This window comes from Onychostoma macrolepis, chromosome 09, assembly GCF_012432095.1.
Source record: "Onychostoma macrolepis isolate SWU-2019 chromosome 09, ASM1243209v1, whole genome shotgun sequence".
NCBI classification, from domain to species: Eukaryota; Metazoa; Chordata; class Actinopteri; order Cypriniformes; family Cyprinidae; genus Onychostoma; species Onychostoma macrolepis.
In genome coordinates this window covers 22,626,662-22,644,101 of record NC_081163.1, presented here as the reverse complement: position 1 = coordinate 22,644,101, position 17,440 = coordinate 22,626,662, and the positions used below count along the sequence as shown (strand labels likewise).

Sequence of the window (17,440 nt, the reverse complement as noted above, 5' to 3'; positions counted from 1 at the left end):
TTAAGTGTTGCTGCCTGTCCCAAATGTCCGGCCATCGGATTACAGTGAGCCGCCTGGAAAAGCAATTCCCGACGGCTTTTTGGTACTAGTAACTGGGTTGTATCTTGTTTTGACGGAGTGTCTTGGGTCACTCGATACAACCTGTCTTTTAAAATAGCAAAATAAGGATAGGAGAGCAGTCGAGTCGGCTGGAGAAGCTGTTCCTCGATTGAACGGACCTGTTCAAACGCATTTTTGAGCGTCTCATCTTGAGACTGTTCCAGGGGAAAATCATCGCACTCTGTTAGGATTCTAATGCTCCGCTCCCCTGTCCCAGCTCCCATTGGTACCGGCTCAGCTTCTCCGACCTGTGCGACCGCCCCCCTTCCCCGCTTTCCGTTCTTCCAAGAGACAAACGCACATAAATATCCCAATAATAAACTAAAACCTGGCCAATTGGTTCCCAAAATTAGCGTATGTCTGAGGTGCGGGTTAACTGCAGCCTCTAGACTGTGTTTTTGTCCCCGAAATTGAATAGCCACCAACATTAATGGGTAGTTCACCACATCCCCGTGTATGCACTGTAGTCTAACCATGCGGCTTTTATCCAATGCCTCCGGCTGAATCAGGCTTTGATGATTTGAGGTTTGGTTGCATCCTGAATCCACCAAAATCTGATACGTACCCCCCTTAATACTCCCACACTAGTATTTGGTACAGGCCAGTTTGATCGGGGGCAGCCTGCGGGGCATCCGGGACCCGGATCAGTGTCCCCACCTCCATCACCGGACACCGATCAATAAATGAATGATGCAATAAAATGACTTGGGTCCCCACAACACCAACAGGCCGGCCCAGGCCTCCCCGCCGCCCTAGTAGCAGGAAGCGGGTCAGGGAATTGGCATGGAGAGAGCGGTGGAGCAGGAGCTGTGGCTGGGCTGCTGCTGATCGACCCCGTCCCCCTGGGCGGTGCCCTCGAGCCAGCTGTCAGATCCGGCACGGAACTACCCCTCCACCGGTGTGGGGCTTATGAAGGGAAATTCCCTCGGGTCCTGGGAAAGAGAGGGAGAAAGCACAGAGGAAGGGGGAGAGAGAGAGACAGATGGCAGGGATATGCCGACTCCGGGGCACTCCACCATCTGATCCTCCGCCAGTTGGATGGCCTGTTTCAGTGACGTCGGACAGTGGCACTGGAACCACTGCGCAGTCCTCTTAGGCAGGCGCGCCACAAACTGTTCCAGTACCACCTTGTCAATGATTCCCTCAACGTCGCTTTCCCCAGCCATCAGCCATCGGCGGCAGGTGTCCTGAAGCTGTTGCGCCATCACAAAGGGTCGGCCAGCGACCTGAAGCACTGACGATGTTGTTCTGGACTCAGTCCGACCCGCTGTAGGATGGCGTGTTCCAGGTCATGCCCAACAGTGCCTGATGGTGTTCCTGGTGCAGACTGGCGAGCAATTGTATGACCTCTGCAAACGGCGAACTTGGTGGAGATTGCATGCCAGCGGTGTGTAATGACTGCTTCATGGACTAGAGAGCTGCGACCATGGAGTGGAGAAGTGATCCAATGACCAAAGATGTGTAAATTAATTAATTACTATCTCTCAGACTATACAAGTGACAGAACACTGGGAACTAAGAACCAAAACACGAGTAGAAATAGCACCAACAACATTCAACAACTGACAAAGCACAAGGGAAACATAAGGGCTATTTTTATATTAAATTTAGATTTAATTTTTAGATTAAAAATGTTAGATTAATAATGCAAAAGAACTGTATTTTTTTTTCTGAAATGAAGTGAGTAGACACCACTATTAAAATGCTTATTGTTGCAAACTTTTCACATAGTATCTTTATAACCTTATAAAAGCCAGAACCTGCATCATGATGTTCAGGTGAAGACACATCTGTTCCACAAACGCATATACTTAATTCATAACCATGAATGGACACATTCTATAAGCAGACTTTAAACTATTTCTTCTTGTTCTTTCTTTTTTTTTCTCTACTTTTTTTTTTTTTTTAACACATTACTACAAGGCTGTAACTAAATATTTAAGATTGAGGAGGATGAAATGTAATATTTTATGAATGGGCCACTGAAAACCCCATACTAGTCAACCATTACTTTGGGTGTTGCACCCCCTTAATTTTCATGGTTATGGGCCTACATATCATCATGGTATATTACTTATACTTCTTAATCTCAAGTTTATAAACTATATTGTTTTTGAATGTATCAGGCACAAGACTGAGAAGGACCTTCAGCATTTTCTTCATGGATCTGGATTCAAAGAAGAAGCAGACACAGATATCCTTTTTCAGTTACAAGAATATGGTAAAAAGTTCCCTTAGGATTTAGTTGTGATATTGAAAGTACATACATGAAATAATATTTATTACATATCATTCTAGTTGTAATCACAATTTAGATTTAATACTTAATATAATAATACATTTCCGCTTTCTTGCCACATCGCATTAAGTTCCCTGCTGACAAGACCAACTTCAACCAGCTGATTTGCTGATCTTAGTTGGCTCAAGATAGTTTTCCTAGCATGGCCAATCTGGTTTCAAATTAGACCAGTCTGACCAGACCTAAGACTAGCAAAAAAAATTTATTCTCGTTTTTCAGCAGGGTGACTTTATATTATTGATTTAAACTGACCGTCAAAACTAGTTGCTTGTAGGCAACATAAAGTGCATTCTTTGTGTGCAATTAGAATTGGACCTGAAACAGGAACGTGAGGAGTTTCGATTGACCACAGTGGAACCCGTTTATCAGCTAAGAGATGATCTGCAGTACAGACTCTCATCACAATACTCAAAAGCCAATCACATCAGTGAGCTTGAGAAAGTCTTACAGCAGGTAACCAATCACAATCAGCAATACAATTTTTTGAGTATACACATCCATTTTCAACACAGAATGGTGTTGATTAAGTGTGAGTGTGTGTGTTTGTGTGTGCGTGCGCGAATGCTTGTGGTTTATGAGGACACAAATTTGTATAATGATATGGGTTTGACATAGGTATTACAACGTGAAGGTGTTTTATGAGGACATTTTCGGTGTCCCCATAATTCAAAAGGCTTATAAATCATTCAGAATGAGTTTTTGAAAGTTTTGAAAATCTAAAATCTGCATAAAGTTTCCTCTAATGGGTAGGTTTAGGTGTAGGGCGATTTGTACAGTATAAAAACCATTACGCCTATGCAGAGATTCACAAAACACTCACAGACTCTATGGAAGATCCAAGTGCAGCATTTAATAAAGTAATCCAAATCCAAAAAAAAAAAAACACATCCACATGTAACCCACATGTGGCAAGAAGCAAAAGCATCACATTAAGTGAAACAGAACAGTCACCAGCAAAACCACAGTGACACAGAGCAGCAGGCAGAAAACACTGGCAATAGGTAATCCGCAAACACAAAGTAAGAGGTGCAATACTGCAGCAACAAAAGATTCAGTGAGCTTGGTATATAACAGGGTGAACTAAATAGGTAAATGACAAACAGCTGAATGCAATAAAACAATCATCAGAGCAAAGGATGATGGAAGTCCACATAAGCAATGATCTGGGAGGAGTGCCCTCTGGTGGCTGTCATGGGCACTCCAACAGATGGCTGTGACATAACCCCTGCTTTAACCCTTTAAAACCTATGGGTAAAATAGGTAATTTTCACACATTTTGTTTATTTGACTGTAAAATTCTAACAGAATGTGCTATTTTCAAGTGCAAGGTGTCATTTTTTTCAGAAAACAAATGGCTTTCAAAAAAGTACAGTTATTGACCATTAATCTTGTGTTTTGAGTTTGTAAACAGAATTTAAATAGACAAAAATAAAAAAAAAACGGAATAATTTTTCTGTTTTTTTATTTAGAAAAAAAAAGAGAAAAATCATGATCGAAATAATCCAACACTTCTTACTTCAAAATTCAACTATAATACATATATACAAGTATTTTTGGGACACTGGGTTGCACAGTTTTCATTCAGGAGGCTTTTTTGTTCATACACGCACACATTTACACATGCATGTACATGCGTGAACCCATTCATTTACATGCACGGACTCATTATAGCGACGCACACAACACATGTGAAAAAGTCTCACTCAGCCTGCTCCCAAAGTCTCATCAAAAATCATCCTAATCGACTCTTATGCTGTTTACTCCTCCTTGACCATGTTTTTGTTCATTTTGTTTATTATTTTATGCAATAACAAACTCTGCGCTCCCTATCTCTCCATTCAAATTCTCCCTTCCTGCTCTCCCGGAAATCTGCCATCATTTTTTGACGGAGCGCAAGAAATGACCGTAATAAGCCATATATTGCCGAAAAGCGCATGTTGTCTGCTGTCAGGAGCAATTTGAATTATTTTGATAGTGCAAACGGTAGAAGAGTTATGGTAACATGAATACAGCTTGGTCTGATGTGTCGGTGCCGACACAGCCGGTTTAAAAGGGTTAAGAAGCGGATTCTAGACCCTCCACCAAGTGTCAAAAAAGTCCAGGAGGGAGGTGGAATATAGGTGGATCAGGGGGAGAGATGGTGAGCCAGGCCGTGTGGTGGAAAAGGGCCTGGATCCAGAGGTAGATCATGGAACCAGGGTGGAGCTGGCAGGGCAGGAGGCCAGGGCGAAGCCGGCAGGGCCAAAGACCAACAGGGCGGAGACTACCATAGCAGAGTAGACAGGACCGAAGATCTCCACAGCGAAGCAGATGACCACCAAGGTGGAGCTGATGGAGCTGAGGACCACTTCAGTGGAGCTGACGAGGCAGATGACCCCCCTGGCAGATCAGGCAGGACTGCAATGAAGAGTGCAGAGAGGTTAGCAACAGCCTTTATGGCCATAACAGGACAGGCAGACAGTTCTGAAGCAATCTCCCTGGAAGTGACAGGACAGGGTAACAGTTCAGAGAGAACTGTTGGGCTGACAAGGGATTCAGAAACAACCTCTTTGTCCATGACTAGACAGGCAGAGGGTTCACAAACAGGCTCCTTGGCCATTACAGGACCATCAGAAAGTTGGTGCCACCACCTTAAGAGGAGCTGAAGCGGATGCCGCCGCCTCGGGAAGTTCACCAAAAGAAGAAGTCTGGAGGTTTAGAACCCAACTCTGGGTCAGACTTGTAAACTGGAGTGAGCTCTGGTGTGGACTCGTGAGACAGAGCAAGCTTTGGGGAAAGCTCATAGACTACAGCAGGCTCTGGAGTGGATTCATAGATGGGAGCAAACTCTGGCATTAACTCATAGACTTGAGCGACTTGAGCGGGCTAAGGAGCGGGTTCATACTGTAGATGGGAGCGAACTCTGGAATGAACTCGTAGACATGAGCAGGCTCTGGAGTGAACTCTGGAGTGAACTCATAAACTTGAACAGGCTCCAGAGCAGATTACTGGACTGGAGCAGTTTCCGGAGAGAACTCTGAGAGCTCCTGGACTGGAGCGGTTTCAGCAGTGGATTTTGAGGGTTCCTGGACTGGAGTGGGTTCATGAGTGGACTCAGAGGTCTCCCAGACTGGAGCGAGCTCTGGAGTAGACTCTAAATGCTCCCGGACTGTGACAGGCTCTGTGACGACCAGTGCTGAGGGCCTTGAGATACCAGCTGCTCTGGAGCCGTGCCTTCCACTCCTTATTAGAAGCCAGAGGAAGAATCCCAATGCCCAAATTCCAAAAATCAATGAAGGCTGACTAGCTGCTGGATCTGAAATGGCTGCAGTCACGAAACACTCACAGACTCTATAGAAGATCCAAGTGCAGCAAAAAGCATCACATAAGGTGAAACAGAACAGTCACCAGCAAAAACACAGAGACACAGAGCAACAGGCAGAAAACACTGGCAAAAGGTAATCCACAAAAAATATAACAGGTGCAATACTGCAGCATCAAAAGTGAGCATGGTATATATCAGGGTGAGCTAAATAGGTAAATGACAAACAGCTGAAAGCAATAAAACTATCATCAGAGTCCCCATAAATCATAAAAATGTGTGTGCGTATCATCAGAGTCCCCATAAATCATAGAAATGTGTGTGTGTGTGTGTGTGTGTGTGTGTGTGTGTGTGTGTGTGCGTGCGTGCGTGCTTGTGCTTGAATACTAGAGGTGTGATGATAAGTCGATATGGATTAATACACTGCTCAAAAAATTAAAGGAACACTTTTTAATCAGAGTATAGCATCAAGTCAGTTAAACTCCTAGGATATTGATATGGTCAGTTAAGTAGCAGAGGGGGTTGTTAATCAGTTTCAGCTGCTTTGGTGTTAATGAAATTAACAACAGGTGCACTAGATGGGCAACAATGAGACGACCCCCAAAACAGGAATGGTTTTACAGGTGGAGGCTGTTTTTTCCCTACTCATCTTTTCTGACTGTTGTCACGACCCTGTCTTTTCCTTTTCTGCCTGTTGGTGGCAGTGTAACATTAATGTGTGTTATCACTGCTAATTAAAGATGTTATGGGCAGAGAGTATAAAAGGTGTTCCTGATCTGCTCAACGACACTTCCTCTGGTGGAATGTCATTCTCCAGAGAAATCTTTTGCAACCACAGCGTCTCAATGGAAAAAAAAAACACTACGCTCTCAAGCACTCGCAGCTAGGCGTTTTCAGCAGAGCGCCTGGCATTTTCAGCTGGCAAAAAAAACGCTTTTGTGGACACGCAGCTTTAACTATTTTTGTGAATGGTCATCTTTATGAATGAGAACTCTGGTTAGGAAGAGTGTGTTCAGCTGGGTTGTGTACACAATCCTTCTGACGGAACACTTTGAGGGTTATCCTGGGTGGAGATCTAGGTCTCTTTCGGGGGTTCACTTTCGGACCAAAGGAGTTTAGCGTTTAATGCCCCCCGAGCCCGGTACACCTTCGAAGACTAGGTAGGAATAGATAGGAGCTGGAGTTTCTCAGATTATAAGGGTGAACCTGCAAGTGATTGCGTTTGTATTTCTAGTGCGTTCTTCTCTTTCCTGCGTACCTACAATGTGTTTTGACTTGTGGTAAGTCTTTGAAGTTTTTGTGAATGAATAGGTTATGTAACGTACAGACGTAGGTCCTTTTTGAAGCAGTGGCTTATGGGAGTCGTAGTTCTGGTAAATATGTCCGTCTCACGTGCGTGAGTGGCTTGTTTGTTTGTGTTGTCGCATTTAGTTGTAAGTTGGTGCAAAAATGTCTTCGCCGCTTGAAGATTTCTTTGCTTGTCCCTCAGAATCTTTGTTCCAGTGAATCTTCTGTGTTTTCTCCTTGTGATATTGATGTTGAAAGTGAACTGAAATTTCGAGATATGTCACTGTGAGAGAAACAATTGTATTTAGATGCGGCAAAACTTCGTGCTGAACGTGTGAATCGCACTATGAGAGAGAGAGAAGTAAAAAGAGAATTTGCAGCTAAGGAATTAGAACAACAGTTGTCTGTACGAAAATTGGAACTTGAGTTGGAGAGAGAACGAGAAGAGAAAGCGTTTCAGTTAAAGAAGTTGGAGTTGGAATTAGCTGCAAAGAAAGCGGAAGCTCCACGAGTTGATGTTCCTTTGGTACTAGAACAGTTGATCGAGTTAGGCGAACCTGTGTTTGATATTCATCGGAATGTGGGATTAGTTTTCTATTCTCTGAAAAAGAGGTAGAGAAATATTTCGATCACTTTGAATGTGTTGCTTTATCTTTGAAATGGCCAAAAAGGTTTTGGACTTTATTGTTGCAGTGTGTTTTCACAGGTAAAGCTCAGGATGTTTATTCTGCTCTCACCCTGGAACAGAGTAGCAAGTATGATATTGTGAAGTCTGCTGTATTGCATGCCTATGAACTTGAGCCTGAGGCATATCGCCAAAAATTCAGGAATCTTAATAAAAATGATAACTACACTTATGTTGAATTTGCAAGAGAAAAGGAGAACTTATTTGACCGATGGTGTACTTCAATGAAAGTTACAACTAAAGAGCAATTAAGATAATTGGTGCTTCTGGAGGAGTTTAAGCACTGTGTTCCTCCTGCTGTAGCTACTTATTTAAATGAACACAAGGTGAGCAAACTTGCTGACGCTGTTATCATGGCAGATGAGTTTGTGTTAACCCATCGGGGGTCATTCAGTTCAGTCAGCTTCAAAGGTGACACGAGTAAGTCTAAGTTTTGTTCTCAAGTTGAGACAAAGCCTGAAGTGTTGGGACAAAATGCTAAGGTCAAGTCACCTTTATTTATATAGCGCTTTTAACAATACAGATTGTGTCAAAGCATTTAACAGTATCAAACTGGAGGATAGAGTGTCAGTAATGTATAATGATAAGATTAAACACTCAATTTTCAGTTAAAGGCATTTCATTATTAAATTCAGAGATGTCATTGTCTAGCTCAGTTTAGTTTAAATAGTATCTGTGCTATCAAATCGGCGATAATCGCTAGAAATTAAGTATCCCCAACTGAGCAAGCCAGAGGCGACAGTGGCAAGGAACCGCAGTTCAAAAGTTTATATTTATATTTTAATTTTGTTGCAATTTCTAACAATAGTAGTATTATGTAGTTAGGTATTTACCTTACTACATAGTATTATGTAGTAAGGCAGCGGTTGTTAGTTGTTTTAGTAAGACAGCACTTTCAAGAGACTTTGTTTGCTTTTATTCTAAAAAGCCTGGCCATAGAATTAGGGTTGCGTACCGTTCACATGAAATTTGGCACCCAACGGTACCTTTTTTCGGTACTTTACTCTCTGTGTAATAACAAAAACATTTATTTCAGTGAAAAAATAAGTCCAAAACTCTCAATTTCAACATTTTGAACAATATTAAATGATGGCTCTTACTACAATCAAATTAATATTTTTAATCAAATGAAAATGAAACCCTTTTATTTTTTGGCAAACAAACAGAGGTTTACTGTTAAAATTAATACATGGTAGAAAAATTGTCAATATTCCTTATAAAAAAGTTTTAAAGGGATCCCTGGGTATTAAGACTTGTATGGCTTAATATAACGTAAATGATGTCTCTTACTGAAATATTTAGTAGAAAACCCATTTAAGATTTATGTTATTTTAAAAAATCACCTCGTTTTATACATATTTTGAACTATGGGGGGCGTAAAATGGTTGCACTCGGTGAGCTACTAGCGCTATCTGTTGCTATTTTTACCACAACACAACTCTGAATATAAAATACTGATATGATGACCACAGCTACTGAAGGAGCTTACAGGTGGCGATGGATATAAGTATAGGATTAAACCAAATGCTGTACCATCGATTTTTTTTGTACCATCCTAACAGATGGCATATAGCGTTTCTTGTTTCAGCCGTTTGCAAGCTCTTTCAGTAGCTGTGGTCTACTAAAAGACTCAAAGGCATCAGGGCTAAAGTGGAGAGAACAAAGAAGCGGGTCTTTAGGAAGTTTTATTTGTCCACAGGCATCTTCCCATTCTTTTCTCCTCTTCTTATCGCTAGGAAAGCAGTGAAGTCTTACATTACATCGCTTCTTTTGTTGCCCTTCGACTGAAAATCACAACCAAAAGTCTCACAATGTGGTATCGTATCAGTATTTTATTTTATGATTTGTGTATTCTAAGTTGTGTTGCGGTAAAAAGCGCCAGTAGCTCACATTTGACGACATCGACGCAGAATGTACTGTGCACTTAAAATAATGGCCGAAAATCATAGCGAGTTCACGTGTGCTTCAGTATTTGTGTAGTAAACCCCCCATAGTCCAAAAACGATGTCATTTTTTTTTTTAAATAACATACATTTTCATGGGTTTTTTACTACATATTTAAATAAGAGACATCATTGACGTTATATTAAGTTATGCATGTCTTAATACCCGGGGATCCCTTTAATAATAATTGTATTTTTTCTACAATTAAGTGGTTAGTGTGTTTGCAATAATTATTTTTAGTATTTAATTGTTTTATTTAAATTTGACAGTAACTGGAATATATAAAGATGTACATTATACTGTAAAAAAAAGTAATACAAGAGTAATATATTTCTGTTACATGTTGAACCGCACGTTTGCTGTGAAGTTTCAGTGTGTATACAGTATGATATGATGCTAGATTTCTCAAATGAAACGGTAAAATTCTCAAGAAGTGACTCTCACTTGCGTTTTAATATTCACATACACTAGTTCATATCGTGATTCGAATTAAGTGACAGACCTTCTTCTATTCGTCCAAAAATTGACGAATTCCGCGCTATAGAGTAAATTCCATTTTAATGAATAGACTCCGCCATCCTGTCTGCGTTTTCGCTGAAACTATTTGACCCTAGGAATGTAAGCACACTTCAGAACATTTCGGTTTGCCCTGTGTGTTGTGTTTTAAAGAGTTGCAGGAGTGATATCATGTCACAGAGTCTCTCTCTCTCTCTCTCTCTCTCTCTCGTATGCGCCCAAATGCGTTCTCAGGTACTAAAATTTGGTACCAAATGATTTAATGTGAATCGGTACTCAGTAGTACTGACGCAATTCAGTCGGTACCCTTAAAAGTACCGAGTCCGGTACCCAATCCTACATAGAATATCTGACTGTCTTGTTCTTAAGAAGAAAGAAACATTTTCAAAACCTGTTGCTTTAGTTGCTACCTCAACATTTATATATGACACTCTTGAAGAAAGAGATAGCCCTTTGTCTCGTCTCTGTGATAAATCTGTTGCTTCGAGTGTTACTGGCTTTGTTGATTATACGCCCTTTATCACTGAAGGAGCGGTGTCATTGCCAGGTTCTGAGGAAATGGTCCCAGTGCGTATTCTCCGAGACACGGGAGCTGTGCAGTTGTTCCTTTTGGAAGGAACGTTGCTTTTAACTTCTGAAATAGTTACTGTATTGGTGAGAGGTTTTGAGATGTGGTTTGTTGAAGTGCCTTTGAAAAAATGAAATCCATCTTTCCTCTGCCATAGTATCTGATAATGTTGTGGGTGGTGTCCATCCTGCACTTCCAGTTCCTGGAATTACGTTTATTCTGGGAAATGATTTAGCTGGGGGGAATGTTTGGGGAGCTCTACCCATAGTAGTATGTGTAGCTAGAAAATCTGATGTTGAAAAACGTAACAAAGAATTCCCTGATTTGTTCCCAGCTTGTGCAGTCACCGATGGCTAAACAACTACCTGAAAACCAAGCTGCAGAAGTTCCACTTAATGACACCTTCTTTTCTGCCATTAATGCAGGTGAACCAGAATCTGATGTCTCTCAATGACTTGAACAAAAAGACTTCTTCACTACCTTCTGATCAGGCAGAATCTACAGTACTGCAAAGCAGTGAATCTGCGGATACATCGGAGGTTACAAGTACTGATTTTCCTAATGTTGATGATTGACTTCTCTTTTACAGATCTCTCGAGGGGAACTAATAAGAGCTCAACAGACTTACACTTAAGCCTCTATTTTCTGCAGCAGGGTCTAAAAAGTGTTCTGATGATCTGCCTTCATTGTATTTTCTTGAGGATGGCCTTCTTTGTTGGAAGGGGATCATGCATAAAGATGAGTTGGAACCTATAATCCAAATCATAGTCCCTCTGTCGTTTAGAGATTCTATATTAAAATTGGCTCACCAAGGACTCACTGGTCATACCAGAGTCCGGAAAACTTATGACTGCATTAGGCAACAGTTTTATTGGCCTAGGGTAAAACGAGATGTGGCTAATTACAGTGAGGAAAATAAGTATTTGAACACCCTGCTATTTTGCAAGTTCTCCCACTTAGAAATCATGGAGGGGTCTGAAATTGTCATCGTAGGTGCATGTCCACTGTGAGAGACATAATCTAAAAAAAATCCAGAAATCACAATGTATGATTTTTAACTATTTATTTGTATGATACAGCTGCAAATAAGTATTTGAACACCTGAGAAAATCAATGTTAATATTTGGTACAGTAGCCTTTGTTTGCAATTACAGAGGTCAAACGTTTCCTGTAGTTTTTCACCAGGTTTGCACACACTGCAGGAGGGATTTTGGCCCACTCCTCCACACAGATCTTCTCTAGATCAGTCAGGTTTCTGGCCTGTCGCTGAGAAACACTGAGTTTGAGCTCCCTCCAAAGATTCTCCATTGGCTTTAGGTCTGGAGACTGGCTAGGCCACGCCAGAACCTTGATATGCTTCTTACAGAGCCACTCCTTGGTTATCCTGGCTGTGTGCTTCGGGTCATTGTCATGTTGGAAGACCCAGCCTCGACCCATCTTCAATGCTCTAACTGAGGGAAGGAGGTTGTTCCCCAAAATCTTGCAATACATGGCCCCGGTCATCCTCTCCTTAATACAGTGCAGTCGCCCTGTCCCATGTGCAGAAAAACACCCCCAAAGCATGATGCTACCACTCCCATGCTTCACAGTAGGGATGGTGTTCTTGGGATCGTACTCATCATTCTTCTTCCTCCAAACACGTTTAGTGGAATTATGACCAAAAAGTTATATTTTGGTCTCATCTGACCACACGACTTTCTCCCATGACTCCTCTGGATCATCCAAGTGGTCATTGGCAAACTTAAGTCGGGCCTGGACATGTGCTGGTTTAAGCAGGGGAACCTTCCGTGCCATGCATGATTTCAAACCATGACGTCTTAGTTTATTACCAACAGTAACCTTGGAAACGGTGGTCCCTGCTCTTTTCAGGTCATTGACCAGCTCCTCCCGTGTAGTTCTGGGCTGATTTCTCACCTTTCTTAGGATCATTGAGACCCCACGAGGTGAGATCTTGCATGGAGCCCCAGTCCAAGGGAGATTGACAGTCATGTTTAGCTTCTTCCATTTTTCTAATGATTGCTCCAACAGTGGACCTTTTTTCACCAAGCTGCTTGGCAATTTCCCCGTAGCCCTTTCCAGCCTTGTGGAGGTGTACAATTTTGTCTCTAGTGTCTTTGGACAACTCTTTGGTCTTGGCCATGTTAGTAGTTGGATTCCTTTATGATTGTATGGGGTGGACAGGTGTCTTTATGCAGCTAACGACCTCAAACAAATGCATCTAATTTAGGATAATAAATGGAGTGGAGGTGGACATTTTAAAGGCAGACTAACAGGTCTTTGAGGGTCAGAATTCTAGCTGATAGACAGGTGTTCAAATACTTATTTGCAGCTGTATCATACAAATAAATAGTTAAAAAATCATACATTGTGATTTCTGGATTTTTTTTAGATTATGTCTCTCACAGTGGACATGCACCTACGATGACAATTTCAGACCCCTCCATGATTTCTAAGTGGGAGAACTTGCAAAATAGCAGGGTGTTCAAATACTTATTTTCCTCACTGTATATACGGTCCTGTCATACGTGTCAGTTTACCAGTAAACCCAATCAGAAAGTGGCAGTTGCACCGTTACAACCCATCTCTGTTGTGTATAATCCTTTTGACCATTTGATTATTGACTCTGTTGACCCTCTGCCATGTTCTAGGGCTGCTCATCACTATCTTCTTACCATTATGTGCCAGACTACCTGTTATCCTGCAGCTTACCCATTAAGGTCTATCACCACTAAGTTTATTTTGAAGGCCCTTCACTTTATGTCCACAACTTTATGTCCACCTTTGGTATTCCCAAAGTTATTCAGTACGATCAGAGTTCAAATTTTATGTCGAAGCAATTTTCAAAAGCCCTGCGTCAGCTTTGAGTTACCCACAATATTTCTAGTGCATATCATACGTTTTCTAGTGCATATCATAAGTTTTTAAGTTTTCAGGTGGGTGATCAGGAACTGGCTTTGTCTCTTCCTACTAACCCATTTCAAGCCAAGTTTACAGGACCTTGTAGTATAGTTAAACGTCTGTCAGATAATAATTATATGTTGAATACTCCTGATCGTAGGAGGAAAGTACAAGTTTGTACTTCTTGTAGCACGAGTGGTGACACTTCTGAGAATTTTGACGAGGATGGGAATCTTCATTCTTTGGGAAAAGTAGATGGGCAACTTAACAACTGTCAAATCCTTGCTGATATGCCTTGCTATTTGTCTTATTTGGACAAGGGGGAGAGAAACGACGTTATTGGGTTGATGACGTCCTTTCCTTCTCTTTTTCTTGATACACCTGATCGTAGTTCCATTATTGAACACGACATGTAGGAACCTCTTCTCCTGTTAAACAAAATATTTATAGGGTAAATCCAGTAAAACAAGAATTGTTAAAACAGGAAGTGAACTATCTACTTACTCACAATTTGGCTGGAACTTTTCCTGGAACTCCCCCTGTTTGTTGGTAAACAAACCTGATGGCTCATATCTGTTTTGCACCAGTGATCGAAAAATTTATTATTTTACAAAACCTGACTGTTTTCTTTACCTCGTGTTGACAACAGCATGGATCATGTTGGATCTGCCCGATATTTTAACCGTCATCAACAGGTATTCAACTGTTGAAAAAGAAGCCCTCGCCCTTGTGTTGGCTGTACAACATTTTGAGGTATATTTAGAATCGATCGCTGCTCCAATTATCGTTTACACAGATCACCATCACACGAGTCGCTGATTTCGATTTCTCATCCGGTTTAGGAAAACTAAAGGGTGGAGTTTAATTTTACAGCCTTTCCATTTGGAAATTAAACATGTGACATTTAAGCCCTCATCTGTGCAGTCTATGTCTGTTGGGTCTCTAACATTGTTCATGTGTCACCAGCCATTCCTTGTGTGGATTTACCCTGTTTTTGGATTATATTAAAGACTGTTACTCTGATCTACTGTATGTCTCCGTCGTTCGCTCCGACACAGTTCGTGACACACTCTTTCCAGGATGTAATTTCATGATGTCTGTGTACATGTTCTTCGCATCTTCTTTTTGCATTTCTATGGCCCAGAAGTGCTGAAAGATGAGATGTAGTGAGAGATGTTTTTCAGATAGACGGATTATATTCTTGACTTGTGTTTAATACTTTTCTCATGATTGTTTTTTTTTTCCTCTTCTCTTTCTTTGATTCTTTGCAGAATCTTTTTGAGTCAAGTCAAGTCACCTTTATTTATATAGCGCTTTTACAATACAGATTGTGTCAAAGCACTTAACAGTATCAACTTGGAGGATAGAGTGTCAGTAATGTATAATGATAAGATTAAACACTCAATTTTCAATTTTCAGTTAAAGGCATTTCATTATTGAATTCAGAGATGTCATTGTCTAGCTCAGTTTAGTTTAAATAGTATCTGTGCAATCAAATCGGCGATAATCGCTAGAAATTAAGTGTCCCCAACTGAGCAAGCCAGAGGCGACAGCGGCAAGGAACCAAAACTCCCTCTGTGACAGAATGGAGAAAAACCTTGGGAGAAACCAGGCTCAGTCGGGGGGGGCCAGTTCTCCTCTGACCAGACGAAACCCGCAGTTCAAAAGTTTATATTTCTATTTTAATTTTGTTGCAATTTCTAACAATAGTAGTATTATGTAGTTAGGTATTTTATTATATTTTAGTTATTTTGTTATTTTTGGTTGATATATCTGGGTATATATCTCTGGGGGTCATCTGGGTGTCCTGGTCTCCGCTGACGATCAGGGCTGTAGACATCATCTCTTGGTGCTGATCCACCATCTGATCGGATACGGACTGAGAAACAGACTAGGAAAGAAACAGACAAATATTAGCGTAGATGCCATTCAACTTACGATGTAACGAGTACATCGTGTGTTATGGGGAGTGTTCCCGGTTCCGGTTGATCTAATTAATGCAGCCTAACAATCCTTTAACGGATTTGAATAATAGAAGCGTATTAATGTGTTATGTGTAAGCCAGGCTAAAGAGATGGGTCTTTAACCCTTTAAAACCTAAGGGTAAAATAGGTCATTTTCACACATTTTGTTTATTTGACTGTAAAATTCTAACAGAATGTGCTATTTTCAAGTGCAAGGTGTCTTTTTTTTTCAGAAAACAAATGGCTTTCCAAAAAGTACAGTTTTTGACCATTAATCTTGTGTTTTGAGTTTGCGAACAGAATTTAAATAGACAAAAATAAAAAAACCGGAATATTTTTTTTATTATTTAGAAAAAAAAGAGAAAAATCATGATCGAAATAATCCAACACTTCTTACTTCAAAATTCAACTATAATACATATATACAAGTATTTTTGGGACACTGGGTTGCACAGTTTTCATTCAGGAGGCTTTTTTGTTCATACACGCACACATGTACACATGCATGTACATGCATACACCCATTCATTTACATGCGCGGACTCATAGCGACGCACACACCACATGTGAAAAAGTCTCACTCAGCCTGCTCCCAAAGTCTCATCAAAAATCATCCTAATCGACTCTTATGCTGTTTACTCCTCCTTGACCATGTTTTTGTTCATTTTGTTTATTATTTTATGCAATAACAAACTCCGCGCTCCCTATCTCTCCATTCAAATTCTCCCTTCCCGCTCTCCCGGAAATCTGCCGTCATTTGTTGACGGAGCGCAAGAAATGACCGTAATAAGCCATATATTGCCGAAAAGCGCATGTTGTCTGCTATCAGGAGCAATTTGAATTATTTTGATAGTGCAAACGGTAGAAGAGTTATGGTAACATGAATACAGCTTGGTCTGATGTGTCGGCGCCGACACAGCCGGTTTTAAAGGGTTAATCTAGATTTAAACTGACAGAGTGTGTCTGCCTCCCGAACAGTGTTAGGTAGACTGTTCCAGAGTTTGGGTGCTAAATAGGAATAGGATCTGCCGCCCGCAGTCGATTTTGATATTCTAGGTGTTATCAAACGGCCGGAGTTTTGAGAACGCAGCGGACGTGGAGGACTATAATGCGATAAGAGCTCGCTCAAGTACCGAGGAGCTAAACCATTCAGAGCTTTATAAGTAATTAACAAGATTTTAAAATCTATCCGATGCTTGATAGGGAGCCAGTGCAGTGTTGACAGAACCGGGCTAATATGGTCATATTTCCTGGTTCTAGTAAGGACTCTAGCTGCTGCATTTTGGACTAACTGTAGTTTGTTGATCAAGCGTGCAGAACAACCACCCAATAAATCATTACAATAGTCTAACCTTGAGGTCATAAACGCATGAATTAACATTTCTGCATTTGACGTTGAGAGCATTGGTCGCAATTTAGATATGCTTTTGAGATGAAAAAATGCAGTTTTACAGATGCTAGAAACATGGCTTTCAAATGACAGATTGCTATCGAACAGCACACCTAGGTTCCTGACTGATGAAGAAGAATTGACAGAGCAGCCGTCAAGTGTTAGATAATGTTCTAGGTTATTACATGTGGGGTTTTTAGGTCCGATAATTAACACCTGTTTTTTCAGAATTTAGCAGTAAAAAATTACTCGTCATCCAGTTTTTTATACCGACTATGCATTCCGTTAGTTTCTCAATTTGGTGTGTTTCACCGGGCCGCGAAGAAATATAGAGCTGAGTATCATCAGCATAACAGTGAAAGCTAACACCATGTCTCCTGATAATATCTCCCAAGGGTAACATATAGAGCGTGAAAAGTAACGTCCCTAGTACTGAGCCTTGAGGTACTCCATACTGCACTTCGATATGATACCTCTTCATTCACTGCT

At 41.0% G+C, this 17,440-nt stretch overlaps 1 protein-coding gene across 1 annotated transcript in view; it reads left to right on the top strand.

The window, feature by feature from the left end:
* The window catches only part of LOC131547042 (coiled-coil domain-containing protein 148-like), a 190,659-nt gene that overhangs the window by 54,073 nt on the left and 119,146 nt on the right, over positions 1 to 17,440 (top strand). The window contains exons 5-6 of the mRNA XM_058787291.1: positions 2,226 to 2,320; positions 2,706 to 2,851. Of these exons, the coding sequence (XP_058643274.1) occupies positions 2,226 to 2,320; positions 2,706 to 2,851 (241 nt within the window). The remainder of the gene's footprint in view (positions 1 to 2,225; positions 2,321 to 2,705; positions 2,852 to 17,440) is intronic.